Genomic DNA, 23,317 nt, shown 5'->3' with positions numbered 1-23,317 from the left:
ATATATTTTTATATTTATTTTATTATCGAATATTAGTTCTGTACAAAACGTAAAGAAGGTCTAGGAAAAATAATAAATCTTAAACGTACAAATGAGAAAATGCATTTATTCACGTACGAAAGGGATGCAAAAGGAAATTACAAGAAATTTACGCGTATACAACACTAAATGCATTTACCACCTACTTCGAGCTACCAATCGATCTTTTTTCGCTTACGGTGAATTGCATAGCACTACAATCGCGGCCCGTTAGAGAGAGAGTATCGGTTAGTGTAATAATTATAAATAATAAACGTACGACGAACGGAGAAAATACGCGATGCGCGTGGAATATCATCGCGTTTAAAATTATTGTACTTTTTATGTACGATGTGATGGTCTGCTCGCCCGAATCCGTTCACGGTTGGATCCTTTTATAAACGGATTCCTGGATTTCGGGATGCAACAAAATTGAGAAGCTCATCGCTGTCCTCACACACAAAGGGTTTTACATGGTGGCAGGCCACATCGTGCCACTTGATGCCGTCATTATAGAAATTGTTTAAGATGGACAGGCAGGACTCGTCGTTACCCTAGAAATGAACGAAATTGAATAAGACCTGAAATTTAAAGTTTCCTTCGGAAAAAGGTAGTTGAAATAACGCGTTTCTAGCAAACCTTTCTTTTAAAGTTCGTACAGAAAAAAATCGATTTTACTGAAGTACCTAAAAATTTAGATAGATACAAATCTGAAAATAATTTTAAATTATCAAAATAATTATGTAGAATGCTCAAACTTATGTTATTAGAATATAAAAACTTCTTGTAGTATTTTTCTTACTTTGAGATTCCTACGTTAATTACTTTCATGGTCTAACAAAATTATTTTCAGATTTGTATTTACCTAAATTTTTAGATACTTTAGCAACCATTATTTTTCTTCGGTGTATTCTTAGAACTTAATGCATCCCACAAATCATTCCAATAATATTACATTAATATTATACATTGTTTATTACAATAATATTATACATCGTTTAGCAATATTACAATAACCTTGCATCAACGGTATTGCAAGTTTCTGTGCTGAATTGTTGTTACATACGTTTAATTAAAGGACATCATTAAAATACTTTATTTGATTTAACTTATTAAAACTAATGGTGAGTTACACAATTTTGAAGTAAGAAAATGGAGTTTCCTATATTATGATTACAAATAATTCTTTGCATTATAAATATATATTAGTAAAATTGAAATTTATTTTATATACTTCTTTGTATGTAACATCAAAAAGTAAAAAAAGCTTTTAAGAAACAAAGTAAAATTCTAAAATTTTAAAAATATATCATTTTCTCAAGATATTTTTATAAAATTTTGAAAGATCAAGAGTTACATGATTTTAAGTAGATAACTTTTATATCTAATTGATAGTGCGAAGTCATGAGAACGAGACGCTAGTAAAAATTACTAAAGGTCACGTATATGACGGCACTAATAAATCCAGAGATGCCAAAAGCACTTTCACTCTAATACCTTACGAGAATATAAATCAGAGTTTCATAGGGTACATCGGTGCTGAAGGAAAAGACGTTGCAATCGGATGCCATGCTCAGTGAAATTACTATGAGACCTCTTTTATGTTTTCGAATTTATTAAAAATCTCTTTTAAAATGATTTATTGTAAAATATATTAAATATATTAAAAATTAAAAATATGTAAAAATAAAATAAAATATAATTGCTAAATATGTGTAAGAGTTTGCACGAATTAAGCCGTAATCATACTAATCATTGTGTGATTATGATTAACAATTCGCAACTTACTTTTCAACCAACCAAAATAAAGTATCAATTGCTTTGTTCTAACTGGTTTAAAAGTAATTCTCATTCGTCAATCACAATCGCGCAATGGCTAGCGTGATTATGGTTTTACGTCCATTGTACATATGTAACTATCTATAAGTACTCCAAAATAAAGTTTTCTTGATAAAAGTAAACTTTACCTGTGCAGCCTCACGGTTGTCTGGTTGCGGTTGACCATATCCTCCAGTGTTGCTCCAGTCACCAGAGTTACGTTGGGTCGTTGGTCCAATCTTGGCACCAGATCCAGACCAGAACCATCCGTTAATGTTCTGGGGCTGAAGATCAGGTCGATCGCAGCCGTTGAAATTGCACTTACGGCCCGATGTCCAAATATACCTCACGTTTCCTGATTGAATTTATTAATTTTTTAGTTAAACAACTCAAAATGAAGAAACTGGGATTGTCGCTGTAATTAGTACGCTACATATTGATATAATACAAAAACTATATAATTAACCAATGTTTAAAAAATTCATGTTTGATACATATATTGACTGATCTATGAATGTTCCATGAATTATTTTATTGGTTACTGAACATATAAAGATAAACTTAAGGAAGCCTTAAATATGAGACCAGAACTATATGAATACGGGCATTAGTCATATAGTAAAAGTAATTTTTTTAATTAAAATACTTATACCTTTGTTCAACGTGAACCGGGATTAAAAAAGAATATTCTAGGATGGTGCAAGAGATTTTCGTGTAGGCTCGTAGAAGAAATAATTAAATTTCTCATTGTCTGTGAATAATGGGGATGTAAGTTAAATCGTAAGATTGACCTTACAATCTCTAAATGATAGCTCGCAAATGCATTGATTATCTTCACCCGGACGTCCGCATCACTCTGACCGCAATAGGAACTCCGTTCTTTAATTATAAAATTATTCGAAATGTGACAATAAAATTTAAATGAGAATCAAGAAAACGCGGATAAATAGCTATCATTTTCTTAATAAGGCCGGATGTCTTAATCAAATAACGCTTTATTATTCGAATAATAGCACGAGCAACCTCGTATAAAATGTCACGTCCAACTTGATACATCATTAAGAAAAAATACTGATTCACGTACCTGTAATCCGTTACATGATATAATTGATCTGTGATATAAACTACAGAAATTAACATACGTAAAACTTTTTTAAAATAATTCTGTCCAAATCTTATAAATTTGTATTCGACATTTTTATATACACGCGCGTAAATATATTTTGAGATGAATTGTAATAAATTCAAAATATTCAAATAACGCGATTGCTTCTTAAGTTTGCGCGCATTTCAGCCCGCAGAGTTTCGCGTGAATTAATTAAGATAAAACGAAACGATAGAAATGTTAAACTTTTCGAAAGCATCGAACTTGTGTTTCACCAACGTGCTGTTAGGCACCACGAATTACACTTCGCTTAACATTTCCTTATTGTATCCCGAAGAACTATCTGCGGTTTTCTGGCACGCGGAATCAGTTTTGGTCTATCAGGTAATTAAACAAATTGCATTTGCATTTGGATATATTTGGATATAACTCGTTTATGTTACTAATTATTGGCTTGATTAATAATCTAAATTAATTTAATAGTTAATTTATTAAGTTTTATTATTTTACACTATTCTTTCCTCTATATCATTTTTATGTTATATTGCTATTAAAGAAAAAAATCTGTAAATTTATATAAATAACTAATATACGACGGTGCATATGATACCTATATAATACTTATCTAAAATGAGAGTTTAAAAAGTATATAAAAGAAATTTTGTTTAAGGAATTACTAATTAAATAAGAAATTAATTAGAATTTTTTAATTTCTTGACCTACAACTATAGAGAAAAGGAAACGAGACAATCCAGGAAAAAAAGCGTACAAAACTTTAGTTAAAAATTCTGAATTATTATATAAAAGCTGTATTATCAAAATCCAAAATTATTAAACGAAGAATATATAATGTTTTAAATATAAACAATTATAAAAATTACAAGAGTTGTAATTACAAGACTTAGCAATTTTGAACATGTAGATCGCTAAAATGAGACGTCGATAGAAAAATCAGAGCTTTCCATATCATATATTATTCAACATTGCTTGCTTGAAACTCAGACGTTGAGAGTAATAACCGCTTTAGTAGCAACAAGCATCTCGTTATCGTCAACGATTCACCAGAATTCAGTCTCAGAAGACAAATCGTTAAATTGCAGATACCTACATAAAGTCCCTTTCACGTCAGTTCCTTTTTCTGAACGGGGCATCAACGGTCAAGTGAAAGTGACCCGCTTCGCCGAGTATAGGGGTATATACACGTGAGCATCTAGTCACCCGCGAATCTAAGTTGCAACTCGAATTCCTCGCTGAGCAGCCGGCAGGATCATAGGTCGTACAGAAATGACGAAGAGAAATGACGAGTAGTCACTATCATTGCGCCACCAAATTCGCGGACGCGCCTAATCGGACTATACTCATCCCGCAAGACTTAATCGCGCGACAATTTTATTGTGTAATCAGATCTTAAATTGACCGAAGAGGATCCGCTTTTACTTCTCACGCGCTCGGCGCAACGTTTACTTTGTTAGATTCGCAGGACTGTCTGGAGATTACGGCGCGGAAAATTTCTCTCGCGAACAAGATGCGAAATTAGCGACACTAATGAGAGATTCCATGTCACTCGCGTCTCTCGAACTCGCGTTTCTGACGCGGTTCTTGAAAAGAATGGCGAGATTATATTGTAGCAACCGAATTTCACTACGACAAAGCGTACCATATTTAAAATATGCTTGAATGCACTTTGAAAAATTGCGAAATACGATATTGATTACTGTATCGTGATTGTAAATGGGAAATATTATTTCTATTATACCATTCTATCTCACACGTAATTTCGTATATAAATTCTACGGTAACGGTACTCTGTAATTTGAATTTCTGAGTAAATCACCACAAAACTAACTGATTTGCATTAATTATGCCGATAGTTTTCCGGTAGTCTTCGTTTTTTTTACGGATAACAAGTTGAAGCGGTTAAAGATGATATAATCAGAGATGGTATGCTTCGTATTTTTACAGGGTAGAAGTTGCGAGAAGAATGTATAAACATTTTATTAATACATCATTGACATACTTTAGATTATAAAATCCTCAATAGAGTCGAGTGTAATTAATAATTGTTCTTTAATATCTTTACGATTTATTGACTGTCTGATTATTCTTGGAGATTGTCATCACGGATGTAGGAGGGATCAGAATAATGATCAAACAGTTTTATAACAATATATATTAATAACCGTATAAGCAGTATTGAATATTAATATCGAATATTAATTTCTCTCTATAATTAAAAGGATACTTAACAGATTATCGAAGAATTAAATTTAATTTTCAACTTGATTACGATCAAAGATTGACATGACAAAAAATTTGTCAATAATTTATCAATTATTATAGTTTATCAATTATTTTCACAAGAGTTAACATTAATTCGCATTATGTGTTTTTAATTGCTTATGGAAACCAGTCACGCTTTGATAATTTTATTAAGGAATCGTCAAAAGTCATCAGGGGGGATTTATTATTAAAGCTTGACGCGACAGTGATTAGCTACCTGTTACATTGCATCACTCAAATATAACCTACGATTAATTTTACCATTTATCGAGCCTTCGATTGTCGAAACCAATAATTCGCAAATCGGTTTTTTCTCAAACAGAAATTTTATTCGCGAAGAGAGGATTACATAAGACAGCAAATCTTTATAAGGAATCAAAGTACGGATTGTAACAAAAAGTCAGTATATTTCAAGTCTGTCATCGCTCACCTCTTGCTAATCTCTGCTTGATAAATTCGTTCTCCTGAGGTGTCTCCAGAGACACGGCGTCCATGCAATGACGACGGCAGATGTTGCGAGCATCCAGCCAGTCCACCTCGAGATTCCTAGTTGGCAGATGTTCCCAGCTGAAGAAGTACGAGTGTACAACCCCCCTGCCATCCCTGTACGTCGAGTGACGGACGCCTGGAAAATGAATACATTAATGAATCATAATATCGTCAATCGTGATTGTATTTGTAATAATTGATTTTTCTGGACATGACTTTGTCATCAATTCACAGAAATCTATTTTACATTATAATATATAAAATAAAAAGATATAAAATATTATATTTATAATATAAAAAAATATATAAATCTTTCGTCTAATGTCGTCGAAGTGAATTTACAATAAAACCGTATTTATGTTGGAAACGGTTTACTCAAGCTTCGTAAAAATTTTGTGTTGAATTTTTCGTGTTAAAACGTAAATACTAAAATAAATTAATAAAAAATGTGTTAACTTTCTTTTAAATAGTATTTGCGTTATCTTTTCATATATTCATCTTATGTTAAACAAATACAAAAATTTGAGTTGATCGTTTTTGAGATACATAAAATTAATATTAAATTTAACATATAATAAATTTTCCACAGCAGTATGATATATCACCCGTTCGTAGAAACATTTCAAAGAATTTAAAACTTGTTGGATAAAGCCGTCAAACAATTTCAGGATCGCAAAGTTGCATTTAATTACAGAAGATTATAAATGGAACAAATCCTACGCGCAATCGTTTGATGGCTAACGCGAGTCAGTTCACACAAAGCGAGTTATGACACACAACAAACGTATTCATGAATGAAGAGCATCTTGCAATCGTCCTCTTTTTTCTCTGTTTTTTTTTTTTTTTCTTTGAGTATACGATTTCCAACGATTTTCCACTTAGTTAGCCGTGCAGCCGCCAAGTTAAAGTGTGATTACGAAATGTCACTAGAAATACTTACGGTTCGCGCAACTTCGCGGGTCAGGCAAGGCTAAACGACGCTGGGCACTCACGGCAACAACGCCGAGGAGGAGCAAATAGATGGCCCTCATATTCCCGGACCTTGAACAGAAGAAGAGAACGTTCGTTTATAAAAAAAAAAATTACGCAAGATACATAAGCGTCGAATCTTTGGGCGATTTATTGATGGATTTAATGACATAAACAGTCATTTAAGGTTTCCACTCGGATGTTAAAAAGTTTCCAAGTCATTCTGCAAATTCATTATTTATCTTGTAAAATTTGTGATTATCAGATTTCACGAATTAAATTTTTATGAAGTGTTTTTATCTATATTTTATCATTTATTTATATTACTATCATCAAAGTAAAGTACGTTTGATTTTTATTATCGCAATGTAATTGGGAAAATTATTTTAGCTACATAGAACTATTACATTGCCTTATACAAAATTCCTAAATATATTTCATATTCTAAATCTGTTATCTGTAAATGAATGCGATCGTTAATCAATACGATGCCGCAATTTCATGTAGCGCGCGTTACATCCGCAATGAAACGTGCCTGGGAGTGTTATTGTATGTACGCTTAACGTAATGGAAGCGAAAATTATTATTCTAAATCACGATCGGTTTAAAAAACTATATAAAATTCGAAAAATTATGCATTTTAAATACATTTCAAAAATATAATTAAATTCCTTATAGAAAGCTCTAGCTTTCTCCGTTTTAAGAAAAAAAAATACATATAAAAATAAAGCTGTATAACAATAGACCTTTTACTACGTTCAATGATTGATTTAAGAATTCATATTTATGAAAAGCTATTTCAAAGAATCTGTCGGTAGAAAGAAGAACGCTTCGTGTTCTAAATTCAGGGAAACAAAAGAGCTCTCCCACACTTGGATAATAGTGTAAAACTTCGTACTACTTTTTATGTATACTCTGCACGGCATAATTATGCGAATATTAAAACTTCTTCAACTTTACGAAGTTTCGCTTGCTTCTAATCACGAGAAAATCAGCTTCTTGCTCATTGCAACGTTTAGTTTCGCTCGTTGAAAAATATACCGAAGATATAATTAGAAATTCAAGCCTACTGGAAAGCCTTGACAGTAGGAGTTCCAACATGCATGCTTTTGTGCAGATGCTGATTACGTACAATTCAGGGCACTCGACAGAAATACCGAGCCACGTTGGTGTCGTACACCAAGGTAGTATTATGGAATCCTTAAGAAAGTCGACAATTCTTTGAAACGGGAACGCTGAACATTTGCCAACGCCATTGAGCGTGTTCAGCAGTTCGAGGTTACGGGGTTACAAGGCTTTTATGATGCTCGCATGTACTGAATTTGCAACAGACACAAATCCTAATTATATTAAAATTTTTTAGACAGTCTCTCAAATCTTTTTTATATAATTTTTAAAATATCCTTTCGTATCTTTTTCAAATTATAGCAATTATTCACATAAATTGTACGAGAAAAACTAAATTTATTAAATAGCGAATTAAATAATAAATAATAAAAGACTTGACATCATCAAGTTGTACATGTACATTTTTTATAAAATATTTTTAAGAAAATCATAGAAATTATATATTTTTGATTAACATTTTGTAGAGATAATTATTTTGTATAAAAAATCCATTTCTTAAAAAGTGATATTCCATAGAATTGTTCCATGTACTATAAAATATAAATTATTATTAAAATAGCACACTTTCGATTAATCAGTTTTCTAATTCGATTTAATTTTAACAAAGCAAAATGACTAGCGCATCGAATTATAACTTCCGGATTGATCTCGTGCGACACGTAAATGTCGACGCTTCGTGATGGTTTTACTAATGACTGTCATCCGTCGCGGCGGACAAATGCGAAGCGAACCACTTTCTAGAAGAGCAAACGGCACGAAGCCGTTAGCAAAATGCGTTCATAGACCGAATAAAAACCATTCTACAGTTTTCCTAATCATTGTGCTGACTGCTAATCTTTGGTTCGAAAAGTGACATTTCGCTCGGTTTTAGAAGTTCTCGAAGAAAAACGTGTTGTATTTTCTCGCAATCTCTTAATTTATCAGTAACCTAAATTCACAAGTCGATAAATGAATATATACTTTCAAATAATCCTTAAAAAAACAAAGCTTTCACATCAGATACGTTCGAATCGAATAAAATTAGAAAAAGTGATTATTTTTTTAACTGTACTATCAAATTAAATTAACTTATAATAATTTAATGGAATTTAAATAAAGTATTAATAAATTACAAGATATTTTTTAATTTGTAAAAATAATTATAAGAGTGGCTGATTTATTTGATCTGTAATGAAGAAGCAAGAAAATAAATTTTCATGCAATTACCAATAGAAAGTAAAGATTGTGAGGTCACAAGAAAGTTTATGTAAGAGGCGCTAGCAAAAGTTAAATACTGAATTATTTATTATTAATTATCTAGTTTAACAAACTCTCATCTCTAAGTACACAATAATAATGTATGATGACTTGAACTTGCCAATTTAACAGCATTCATGTATTCATCGCCCCATCGTCATACATCACGACTTCTTCTTTTACTTCTGCCAATACATTACGAAGACAATGAGTAGTTTTTCACGTGCTGAAATGTGCAACTTGACATAAAGATAAATGGTGATTTCGCATTAGAATAAACAGCAATATTCATGAGACGTTGATGACGAAACGCGAGCAAAAGAATATCTCGCCTTAGATTAACACAATAAAATCGTGGACCAAATGACACAGTCAAATTTTTCGACGTAAAATTAGGAGAAACATTCCCTGCAAATCTCTCTATTTTTTATTTATCTTTCACTTAGGTGATAGAGCAATCCGTACTATTTTCTTCGTGCACTAAATCGCTAATTAAGAATGGAAGCGAAAGAATTATCATGTGGCAGTAATTAACGTACTTTGACACGACGGTGTATACACTATTAAATGTATACCGCGTGAAATGGAGTGTCCAGATTGAAAGTTAATAACTCACTAGAATAGAGGTTGATGGGTTATGAGAGCCGCAGGCAATATTTATAACAACATAAAACATCGCGTTGAATATAATGGTATAATAGATTCTGGCGGATGAGACCGGAGAAAGGATATAAAGGGGAGTAACGAATGCATCAAATAAATTGAAGATAAAACTTAACATCTCTTTCACGTATAGTCTTCTTAATTTTATATTTGCTATTACGTTACTTTCGCTCCATTTCACTTTTAAAGACTTAAGTTAATTGGCCTTTCTCTTTTATACAGAATTAAATTAATGCTCCAAAAAAGTGTATTTTGTTTCTGCATTTTATAATTATTAATACATAACTTTCATATATTTTTATAATTATTAATATATAGCTTTCATTTTTTTTTCTAAATAAGCTAAAATATACTGTGTGAAAAATTTGAGGCGTTCAAAGACTGATGCTTTAATTCTGCTGTACAATAGGTAATAATTAAAAATGTTTATTAAGATTAGAGTACCATGAAAATATGAGCATACTACGATTGCATCACAATTGGAAGAACAAGAAATATCCACGTCTGTTAATTCTTTTATGCCACGCTTCTTTAACAAGCTAATTGATTGCATTTATCTTTTTGTATACTTTTACAAACATACTTAGCGACAAAACTATTAAATACTCGTCAATGTGTACTTTTATCATAAGATCTGTATAATGTATCAGGTGAAGGGATTAACGATGTCTTAATAAAACATTATTAGACCTCTTCTCTCCAGATGTCAATTCAATCTTCTAAGTGTCATAGCATTGACATAATCAACAATTGTCGAATGATTTCAGCGAATAATCTCTTTTTTGTTGGTATTACAAAATCTCTTGACCGTTGCATCACTTAAGGTCACCTAGCGATCTTACATCAACGGCTATCCCGATACTTCACTGAGACGATGCATGCATAGAATGTCATAATTTTTTGATGAGAAATACGAAAGAGAGAAAGAGAACAGGAGAATATATTCTTAACGTTACGAACAGATGCTATAGATTTGGTCGCATCCAATCTGGTTGTGTAAAATCTATTGCAAAAGAGCTTTTCTATGTATGAGTACCTCATTAATGTGTCCTCGCTCACACCTACGCAATTTTCCTCTCTAAAACGCATCTTCTTTCAAAAGCAGCCGTTTTCCTTTTTCTTATTCTGTACAATGCAGTTTTGACGCAACTAACGTTTTCTGTTCAAAGAGTATATTTACAAAGAATATATTTACATTTTATTTTACATCATGTAGTTTTATTTAAAACAAAAAATTTAAAAATTAAGGCTGAAAATTGATTGATTTAAAAAATAATATGCATACAAGCGATAAAAAGTACACCGTAGAAAAATTTAATACGTTACTTATTCTTTCTCTAAATATATATTTATTTGTTTAGAGAGTATGCAAATCATGTACCAACATGTAAAAATTAAAGTCAAGTTGAATCAAAACTCGTGCTGTATAAAATATACGAAAATTTACGGTGAGTTGCTAGTTCCTCGTGTGTGCACGTGTGAATCATAATACGCGGCATGCATAATTTACGCACGATGATCGTGTTAAGTAACTTACGGATGACGCAGAGCATGGCTAAAAAAAGAAAAAAGATCGGTCGACTTTAACCAGGGTCCAGTGACCCTATGACCACGTAAGCTGCTGCATTCTTTACGCGTCGATCAGTTCGCTCGTTAAGGAAATTACAGTGTTGCTTTTCCGCAGTTAGGAGTAGTTCCTGATCAAATTTACGTCTTCCTAAAAGTTACACGTAACAATCTAGAATAAGAATTATAGTTCCCTGCTTTTTTATAGATCTAATCATTAGCTGTAGCAGCTTCTAACTGAGACTCTTCTCACGTACATTATCGTCTTTCATTATATTCAAACGCGGAAGCACACCGACGTTACAACGTATCCCTATTATGTAAAACAACGGCAACTAATTAATGTAATTCTAAGGTAATTCATTGTGGCTCATCATTATATTGTTCCTCACAAATCGCGAGATACGACATTTCATCAGTTCTTTAAAAATAGATAGGGATGTTACATAATGACAATTACATTGTATATACAATTACATTATCATTGCTTTTATGTAGGCAGGGCGGAGCCAGATTTAGCGATCGCTGAAAGTTACTCAATATCGTACTTTGTTATGTCATTTGAGGAAGATATAACTTTGTAGAACAAAATTGCATCTTTCGTCAGGCACCTTATCGTTTTTTATCGAGAAATGGATAGAGAGATGTATATTTAAAGTCCTAAATGAAATTTATGTCAAATTACAAAACTGTTAGTTTCACTTTTGTTTCAAGAATTAGACAGAGTCAAAAAGTTTGTTTTCTAAACTAGTATATATTTTAGAACTTAAAGCTAGTAAGATAGGTGTACAATATTTGATATTTGGTGAAAATGAGAACAAGAGTTTTAATACATGTGTGGAAATAAAAAAAACAGACCTAAAATGAATCAGCAAATGTACATAAAAAGGGAATGAGTCATCAAATTTTTCAATACTAATAAAAAACTTTAATTTTATTTCCAGTAAAAATCATTTGTCAAAATTATTTTTGGAAATTTAAATACAAGTCACTATTAATATTTTCGAAACATTCTTCATTTCTGAAATGTGTGTTTATCTATTAAACAACAAACTTAAATTTCAAATTTAAATTCGTACTGTCTGCACTCAATGTTGATAAAAAAAATTTATAATATACTGCTACAAATAAATTATTTATCTGAGATTATGTTTAACAATATTATTTTTATTCATGTGTGTTAAACAATTTATAAGATGATTTACACAAAACACTTCTAAAACCACTCAGGATTTAAACATTGCTTATTAAAACATCTTTTCTGGTTTGCTCTTCAAGCTCAATAGTGCACTCACCAATTCAAATGTAGGACACTATAACTTTAAACGAGACATAAAAATATAATAAAATTAAAATTAAAAATATAAAATATATTAATAAATTATAGATGTAATAAATATATATACATATATTCTACACGATTTTAAATGGGCACAAACGTAATGAGAAGACAATACCGGTGCACGCTACTCAGGACCAACTGATGGGGTTAAAGACGATGATTGGACGATCGCGATGACTTTAGAAACAAGTCTGAATCGTCCACGGCCAGTGAAACTTGATGTGATTTTGCAACGCGTCCTTTTTTTATCTAATTTTTATCGGACAGCTGACTTTCCTCGTATCACGATTGCCAGTCTCTGTGAAGGGAGCTGAGACTTTCTAAACCGTTCGTGACACTCGCGTCTGCACGAAGTAGTGGATGAGCATTGGTATCGAGGATATACCATGTTAGACCTCTTTCAAATTTCTGCAGTGTGTTGCTGCAATTGATTACAGCTGAGACATTTCCAAAATAATACGATAATGTTAACGCAAATGTTAACATTCATGGGAAAAAGTAGATTGGATGATTCAGCAACACTGATAGTTTGGTACGCGAGTTCAACATCCATAACTAAAAAGATTTAATGATTTAATAAAGCAATTATTTCTGTGAATAATTATTAGTATGCTATAATTCAGCTAATTCTTTGCTACAATGAAAATTGCTATCTGAATGTAACAAATTTTCTTCATTATAGTAATTAAAGCATGTGCCATTTTACTTAGCATATTTTGTTAAAAATTTTGATCTATATGTATATTGGATTGATTTTCGCAGAGTTATCTTTGCTATATAGTATTAACAAATTTATCGTGCTATTACAACAAATATGATTATCTATAATCGCTAATATTATTCAGTTATACAACTTTGTTAATTTAACATGAAAAATTGACTATATGTATATTATTATACGAGTATGTTGTATGTTTGCTGAATCAGAAGTTTTTAGTTGTTTTAACAAATCTTCTTTTTTCGTATCTTCTTCACACCCCGCTAGATTTATAGATGTTATTATAAGTCCAAATTTTGAATCTAATGGAAATTTTTTCCCGCAAATGTAAATGAGCGATGTTTTATAGCCCATCAGATTAGAATGGAAGAATTCCGGAATTCCGGAATTACGATGGTATCGGCCACTCCATCACATGATGAATATTAATGTTAAATTTAAACGCGCACACACACACACACACACACACACACACACATGGAAATAAACCTTAATGTAATTAAGACATTATGTAATCGATTATATACGAATAAATAATGTAGCGCAAAATTTTGTATATTGTACTCGTGATATAATTTTGGAAGGATCTCCGAAGTTATGTCAAGAATATATTATGAGGAGCCATTAAATTTACATGTGATATTGCATGCATCAATAAAAATGCAAATAAAAGATATCAATAGCATAAGCGCAAAATTGGATTTTTTATTTTACAGAAACTGTATTAAGAAATATCGGCGATGAAAGTTGGACATTTGACGAATAAAGACTCCAGGAACAAAAGTCACGGCTTTGTTCTCATCAGCCGATATGGTACATTAATCGAAAGGAAAGTTGTTCTAGAATCGACTCATTAGTCCGGTTATTCTTATTCGGAGATTGGCAAAACACGTGTATCGCCTGAGGACTGCCGTGCGCGAAGATGAGTCCTGCACCATCAAACGATCTTAAAATTCCAAATAACATCCTTACAGAAATTTAATACTGGAAGGTAGTCATTATAGTTACTTATTTTAAATGTTCCCTTGTTTAGAGCTTTTAATACTCAAAGTAAGTAATCAAAATTAATCATTATCTTTTTCAGTATTTAATTTGATATTTCTATAAGTATACGGGTATACGCTTTTTATTGATCGCAAAGGAAAATAGCACAAAATCGCCATTTTTGCGCCTAATTGAATAATGGTCTTTTATTTTTTAAAATCTATTAGATGTTCGTCGTTTTCTTGTAATTTTCCTCTGAACACCTCTAAATTGCTGTGACATTTAAATTAATATTGATATTATCTTTTAACATTTTACATAAAAAGTGCATATATATGTATAAAAATTTAGCTAAAATATTAGTCTTAAATTATTTAAAGAATTCAAGAGTAAAAACTTTCGATCTCTCTCTTCTATGATCTAAATACATTCCACAGCTTGTAATGCACTTGCTTGTATGCATAAACTTAATTAAAAGTTTCGAATTATTTGACATTATCTGTTATAAAGACTAACTGCTCTTTATATCATGAATGTTAATTATATAGCCCTCAGGTATCGTAATATTTCACATGTGTGTGTATACATAAACATTAGATGTTTTACACTTTATGACGTAAAAAATGTCAGGATCAAGATGCATTATGAAAACTAATTCAGCAACGTACTAATTAAGGCTACATATCTTGCGGCGCAACCACAAGTAATGTTACGAATATTGACTGACATGATTTATATAATCATAAACCTATTTTATTACGAATAATAAAACAGTGATAGCATTACATTTTATGTCACTTCTTTTCTGGAGAACTTGTGTAACTGATAACTCCACTTTTGTCTTGATCAATTTAGAAGATTCAATTAAAGAAATCGTGAATTTCTCTCCAAAGACTAATTTAATTTAATTAAATTTTATTTTGTTATAATTTATACATATGAAATTCGCTGAAAATTCGCTTCTTTTCGCAACGTCATTTTTACATTATTGCATTTTTTTATTGTGTGATAATTGTTTACATCTAATGCACATTGCAGACAAAAGCTTCGTATGATATGCTGTTGCAAATACAAAATTCCAAAAAGGTACGTATATTGGTTTTTTTATTCTTTTTTAATTAACTAATAAAAAAAAACAATGTATATTCAATGTTTTTGACTAATACTTGCGATTTGTGGTAATCTATAAAGGCATATCGCATTGTGTCTTTAAATGCAATGAAGACTAATAACATTTGCGGTTGAAACAGATGCTCTCTATAACCATTTGCCACTCTCGCAAAGGAATCGATATCTTAACGAACCGTACCTATAATTTAAACGTACGCAGCAATTTGTTTCGCACATACTAGTTACGTTGTAACAAGTTGCAACGTAATAATTTATCTGATATATGCTTGTGTGGCAGTCATTAAAGTAATCATAATAATCGTTCAGTTATGGAGAAACGTTTGTGTTCTAAACAGCAATATTTACGATATGACATAGAAAACTCTCGTTTACAAAATGTAATTGTAAAAGACAAAATTTTCCACTTTCTTCTTACAAAACAAGGAAAATAATATATAGAATATTAAATCTTATTAGAATATAATTAAATATTAAAATAAATAGAAATAGAATGTAAATTAACGATAAGAGTTTAAAGTTTGAATTGATTAATAATTAAAGAGAATATGTAGAAACTGTACAAAAATATTTGCAAAAAAATCCGTTTGTTAGTTTTCTTCTTTTACATGAACATTTTAAACATGCAACGGGCATCTACATGTGAAAATAATAACCGATTCTCTCAGTTTTTATTTTTCATTTTTGCTTAAGAAAGAATAAAAATATCATTGAGAATATTATTGCAAAAAGTCTGAAAAAATAGACCTACCAAATTAGCATATTGTGATAGTAACTGTAAGTAAATATTAATTGTAAATATTACTAACTATAATAATAGTATTGATAGTAACCAATCGTTTAATAAACATTAGAAAAGTAAGATAATATTTTAAAAAGTCAAATTGGCGATTAGCACAAATTTTAGTTCTATTAATCAAACACTTGATTGAAATTATCTCATACTAGTAACTATCATATGTAGTTAAGATTGAAGTAATATGGTTCTGTGATTGGTTCACGTATCTTATTATGATTAATTGTACTTAAGGCAGTCTTCAATATATGAACCGACTATGAATACCAGAGAGTCGAATTTTCGATTCGGGGATGCTTAAAAACTCATGCGCTAATATCCGTTGCGTAGTCTCAACTATATAATAATCTCTTCTACTTCGACAAGTAGTCGCAGATAACTCAAAACTGTCGACCATGCACCTGTCCGACCTGACGTCGAGCTTTCCCGGTATTCGCTGCCGACGCCATTCACGCGAACAGAAACGAGAATGAGAATGAGTATGAGAATGAGAACTGTAGGTGTAGGATAACGACATGACGGAGAGTGTACGTAAACAAGCGTACGCAAGCGTGTGTGCGCTCGCGGACCACATCGCCGCGCCGTCGTGACCGTTAGCTGGCCGGCTTTACGTCCCAGCCGGACTCTCTTCCAGGAGTCTCATACAGTTTGTCCGAGGTGGACTTTTGTTAACGGCAAACGCCGTCGTGTGTCCATCGACGTATCCCGCATACTGCGGGTAACGTCTGGATTCTGGGGAATCCGACCGCAAAAACGAGACGGGCGCGAATCGAGTCCGCGGTAGGAAAGAGTTGCAGGGCTTTGAACGCACCACGCCAGGTCAAGTCTGTCAATCGTTACAATGCCGATATTTTCTTAAAGAAAATAAAGGACAAATCTAACAATTTTAGAATTTTATTCCAAAATCTAATAAAATTGTAAGTAAAGTCCTATATTTGGTTAAAGCTAATCTTAGTGCTTAAATATTTCTGTGTGAATTTATGTCTGATTTTGCAAACTGCTCGTCAAAATTGTTTTGTTGAAGTACAATCATAAGAATCAGATATGTATATAAATTCACACGGTCAAATAACTGCAAATTTAATTATTAAAAGTCACTTTTTTCTATTACGATTTATTTTGACGTTATTTTGATATTATTGTAACTATTGATCTGGTTGGGTCAATACGCTCTTATCATAAAACTAAATTTATCCATAGTTTCCGTAACAATTCGCTCATTAGTATATATGTTAGACATTGGAATTCTAATTAAGAAGAAATTGCTCTTATTAATATTATCATTTATTATTTAATTTTATTAAAATAAAGACCCAAATTGAGTTTTGAAAAAATAAATAAATCTAAAGGATAGCTAACTAAAATAAAGATTATTTTTTACAATAAAGGATATAGCCATCTCGATTATCGTTTATCGTTTTTGTCGAGTATCGACCGACGAGATTTAGTCAACGAGTCTATTTGGTGGGATAAAATCGCGATTTTGTTCCACTTCGCTAATAACTCTCATCGTCGAGAGAGGGAACTTACTCGATACTCAAATAGAAATGCGCTCGTGACTCGCGGACCTAAAAAGCGGAGATAGCAATCTCGAGTTTCGGCCTTTAATTACATGTCTCAGTTGAATGAGCTCCGTTCATAGCTTCCTCGAAATGACAGATGTCACGCAAAATTATTTCCATTAAAATTACGCTTGTATCTGTATTTGACACAGTTCTTTATTTTGCTTATTTTTATCATTATTGAACTGTTACCGTTAGCCTTATAATGTGCCGTATTTTATTTTCGTTCTTTCGCAAGGAAAGAATAATTTTGCTAACATGTTTAAAAGTTTAACTAAATATACACAGTTCTAAAAGTAATTTTGTTGAACCGTCAAAGTAATTATATAAAAATCGCAAGCATAATACTGCAAAAATAATATTTTTTTGACATTGTAGTAATTAATTTGAGCATATATAATTACTTTAATGATCCTACATTATTACTTTGATAATTTAATAAAATTATTTTGAGATCTGTATCTAACTAATTTTTAAATATTTCAGCAAAAGTCCTTTTGCGTGTCAAATAATTTTGTATAAATATATACACATATATATATATATATATACAATATGTATATGCAAGTATCGTACGGTTGTGAGGAACAGAGTACCGTTCTTTAGCATGTGCCATATGTAGAACGCTATGCGTATTGGTATCAAAACTCTTAACTTTCTATATTTACACTCTCGTATACCTTGGTAATGTAAGTACACTTGTGCTTTTAAATTATTTTAAAGCTAGCAGCCTAATTCAGTAGGTTTTATAAAACTTTATTTAAACATCTTATTAATTATTAAACATCTTTCTTGAGCAGAGATACAGATATTTAATGTGAAAATATTTAAAGAACTTAAACCGTCATCAACTTTTTAAGAGCGCCTCGGTTAAAAAATATTTTGGTAACAAAATTCAAAGGTATTTAAGAAAGTCTTCATAGACCTATGAGATCCTTCGACATTTCACTCTCGTGTTAACTACCGGCGACTTCACAATAACGACAAAATTAATCTCCTTCCTTCTATTTTGCTTCGCACAATAAACTCCCATTGACGTGTCAACCTAACTCGTTACCCACATAAAATGTCGAAATCCCATGATAGCACAAAGTGTACAATCGTGTACGCTTTCCACGCGTTGCTCTTTGTGTGCAAGATCGTTGCAATTATCTCAGTTATCTTAAAAGCACGAAGTTTATCTCACAAAGAAACGCGACGATTTCGCGAGAAAAGAGTCGATTTCCATTGGTTGTAGAAATTAAACAAATATCTCTTATCAATGAACAAAACATAGAATATATGATATTAAAACGTAGAATAAAAAAATTAAATTTTAATAAATATTTGAATAGATCTAAGTAAATATTTATTTACTGTATGTAAGTTTACTAATACTATTCAAAGAAATATATACATATCAAGATTTAGTACTTCCCCCCAACACATATATTATACATATTAAAAATAAAAAGAATCTTCTCTAAATCTATCATTTAGGAAAATACGAAGAAGCACGCATTTAAGTGAAAGGAGACTATAAAGTCTAACATGGATCATTAGAGAAGTATTCAAAAAAGAATTCGCTTCGCGTAAATAACGTGCGTTTGGTATTACTAGTATGTGTGACGAAATAATAATATAAAGATATTTTTTTAAATGCGAACGCATGATCGTTTATGTAATCGTGCTTTACTTCAACATACCGCAGTTAAAAAATGCTAAAATGTCAAGAAACTTTCTCGGTACAAAATGAAGCATATTTCGAAACAATTATTAACAGCCTCAAATCCTCCTGGTGAGAGGTAATATACGTAAAGTACTTTTTTTCATAGTTGATCTGAGAAACGTAAATAACAAACATAAATATTCCAACATCAGTTTTACAAATAAAATAACATTTTATCGATTCAAGGAATTCAATTACTCAAGCTATTAGCTCATAAAGTAAAATCAGTTAATGACTGAGATCACTTAATAATCAATCAATTTGAAACTCATAGTGAAACTAATTTCTAACTAGTGTAGTTATTTAATTACGACATCTAAAGAGATTTCACTAACTCTACGATGTAATTTATTATTAGTATTTCACTGATAATTAAAATAGATTGTTTGGCATTTTTTGAAAATGGCTTTTCTATTCATTTTTTATTTCTCAAATATAAAATATTTTATTTATTATAGAATTACAAGTGTATAAGAGTATTTTGATGACAAAATCTTCTTAAATACGTTATTACTAATATTATAAGCGTTTATTCATGCGCCTCCTAATTCTTGTTACATCCGAAAGTATTCCATCTTCACTTGTAAAAGATTGATAAGCATCGTTCTACTCGAGTGATTCTCGTTCTTCTCACTATTCGAGATTACCGAGGAAACTTACGGAATAGAACGAAAGCAATCGAAATAGGGACACGTAATTGATAGACATGATAGGCTGTCTAGCAGTTTTGAAGATGCTTGCAAAACGCGGTCATATCAAGATGATCAAGAAAAAGATCGTTCAGGGTCAACGATGCACCGATGATACGGTTTGATCCGATTTCGCTTGTTTCGATCAACTAGTTTCCACAAGTTCGAATTGTTCTTATTAATTGTTAAAATTTACCATTCATAAATCGGACATACTTTTATAAAAAAAAAAGTATCTAAATTTTTATTGAAAAACGTAACAAAATTTGTCAACAAAGATCTGTCGTTAAGAATTATCTTTATGGTATAAGTCAGAAACTTTTATATAAAATAAGAAATAGTTTGTATTAAATAATTTATATTGTGTAACATATATAATATATAATATTATATAATAAATACATTTTACATATATAATATATAATATTATATAACAAATACATTTTACATGTAAGCTTACAAATTTGGGACGGGATTGTAACCCTTGTGAAATTGTTGTTCTCGGATGCGAAATCGAGCAGATCCGTTAGCTACAACTCCTAGGATATACGGCACCTTGCACCTATAAACTTTCACGAGCGACCCTTTACTTATCTTACTGATAAATCGTGACGGAGACATCATACGAGATGTAGGATAACGCGAGAATATATTTATCTCATATCTTCACAAATAATTATTTGTTTATGTCTCCAAGACGGATATTAAATTATAAATTAACAGCAGTGATATGGAGAAATTAAGAAAGTGTCGTGAATAATTAAAAAGAAAATGCAAAGCAAATAACAGACATATCGCCAAATAATTTATATTTTAAAATTACATTAAAAAATGTTTCGTTAAATTAAGCTGAACAATAATTGACTAATGACAGACTTGTCTAATTCACATTCTTTATATGAATATCGTTTCTAATTACGCACTTTCTTCATTAACTTCAAAAATAATAATATCGTGTCCACCTTTCTAGGCATTATTAACGTAATTATGAGACACATAAGAGACGTTTTCACTATCTAAAAATTAAGAAATAGTTTGTAACTTTCGATATTAAGAAAATAGCACTACACTTTTCGAATTTTTCAGTTTGGAACTTAAACATATAAGTATATATAATATTAGATATTAAAAAACTGCAACATGTTTTTTTTTTAAATTTTTCTGACGAGGACATCGACATGTAACTCTTTAGAAAATTTGTCATTAAGATTAACATCAAATGTAGAAGTCTACATAAAATGCATTTAGAATTAAACATATAATCAGATAATTATGCGTTTAATTTTCTTATAGTACAAACGAACTAAGAATTAAATTGATTTGAATTCTTAAATTCCTTTCAAAACAATGCAACTTTTAAAATTAGAATAAAACATCTCATATTATCTCTATAAATCACGAATTGAATAACATACGTTAGAGTTAAAGTAACTTTCAACCGTATTAAGTAACAAAAGCTCGTAAATCGTTGGCGTAACACCTATTTTTCTCTCGACGTATTCTCGCGTCCAAAATGGAGAATGTTCTAACAAAGACAGGAATTTCCCGAGCTCGTGTTAACGATTATGTCATATCTTCGGCGAGTTAGCACTGTTAATTGGAAGTCAAAGACTCAGATTTTCCCATCTCTGATAGAATATCACAGATTCCGAGATTTTAATTCCGGGAATGTATACACGCGCACATTGATAAAATCAGGACTCAAAACCGGTATAATATCGGAGAGTTCAATGCTCGATGTTGCACAGAAAGATGCATTTTACATCTTGTACGTTTCCATCATCATCAATTTAAAGATTGAGATACATATAATGCCAATCATTAATTTATAAATGTTTATAGAACATTTTTTAAATTTTACATAGAAAAATAATATAAAAATTTAATGTACAAATTTCTTGCGGTTTTACAAATGTTGAGAAAAACAGAAAAATACACGGAGAGAACAATTTGGTAGACTATTTAAAAATTTAGTTAGATACAAATATGAAAATAATTTTAAAAATAATGAAAAAATAATGAAAATAATTTTGTTGGACCATCAAATTATGTAGGACATTCGAACTGGTTGCTAGAATGTTAAAACTTTTTGTAATATTGTCATCAACGCTTCGGCATTCTACATAATTATTTTGACGGTCCAACATATTTATTATTCAGATTTGTATTTAGCTAAATTTTTAGATATATTTCAGCAAAACCGTTTTTTTTAATGTATTTTATAAATTATGGACTTTAGTTCTATTTTCCATAAAAATTTTCAAACAAAAATTCTTTATTTTTAATAGGCAAAGAATATTCAATCTTTTTTGTGCTGAAGTTAGTATTGATAAATCGTGCAATGTGTGTGTGTGTGTGTGTGTGTGTGTGTGTGTGTGTGTCGAACATGAACTCGTATAGTCCTCGAATAAATAAATGTACTTACTGAAGAAGCAGCGGTCCTCGAAGATGCGATGAGGTTTCAAAACTGATGGTCTTCCTCTTCCTGCTTTGTCGCCTCTTCCGCTGGCTCAGGACTTACCTAGAGACGAGGTGCGAGAAGAGCCCTCGAGTGCCAGACGACGATGACGACGACGACGACAACGACAAGAGAAAGAATCCCTGGCGGTGATGCTGGATCCGACGAATTGGAAATACGGGGAAGGAATGAATTGACTGACGGTCGCGATGAGCCGGTATATAGTCGGCCCACATTCCCTAGTGGTACGAGTAACCTAAATTCCTCCCACCAGAACGAGACATCATCCTCATCAGGTAGACGTTGGGTCCTCCACAGGTGGGATATACAGCCCCACCTGTGTATGCCCCGTCGTCGACGTGCGCGGTGTACACGGTTAGACTCGTACACACCGGTTCGTAAAGCGATGGTATTATCGTCCCCTTCGTCTTTGCTCCCGCCCCAAGTCGAGACCGATACTCATCGTCGTTTCGAAAACTCCTCTTCTTTGTCCCGACGATACGGTCCTCGAGAGCGCGCAATTCTGTAGCGAGGAAAAAAAAAAAACTCCGTTGAATGACGATCGTTCTGGTTTGCATTGTAAATGTCAGTTATGCAACAGTTTTGTCTATATCATTGTTGGAAATTGGCCAAATATTTAGATTATATAGTATTTATAAT

At 31.5% G+C, this 23,317-nt stretch overlaps 1 protein-coding gene across 1 annotated transcript; it reads right to left on the bottom strand.

Annotated features, from left to right (window-relative positions):
- Positions 1-365: 365 nt before the first annotated feature.
- CTL5 (C-type lectin 5) lies at positions 366-22,824 on the bottom strand. The gene is made up of 5 exons (XM_018548737.1): positions 22,625-22,824; positions 6,651-6,751; positions 5,652-5,846; positions 1,986-2,191; positions 366-572 (listed from the first exon to the last, which is right to left on the bottom strand). Exons 2-5 carry the CDS (start codon positions 6,739-6,741, stop codon positions 414-416), a joined length of 651 nt encoding a protein of 216 aa, XP_018404239.1. The 5' UTR covers positions 6,742-6,751; positions 22,625-22,824; the 3' UTR covers positions 366-413.
- Between the last annotated feature and the right edge of the window lie 493 nt (positions 22,825-23,317).

This window comes from Cyphomyrmex costatus, unplaced genomic scaffold (assembly GCF_001594065.2).
Source record: "Cyphomyrmex costatus isolate MS0001 unplaced genomic scaffold, Ccosl1.0 scaffold75, whole genome shotgun sequence".
Lineage (NCBI taxonomy): Eukaryota > Metazoa > Arthropoda > Insecta > Hymenoptera > Formicidae > Cyphomyrmex > Cyphomyrmex costatus.
This window is presented reverse-complemented; position numbering and strand designations above follow the sequence as displayed.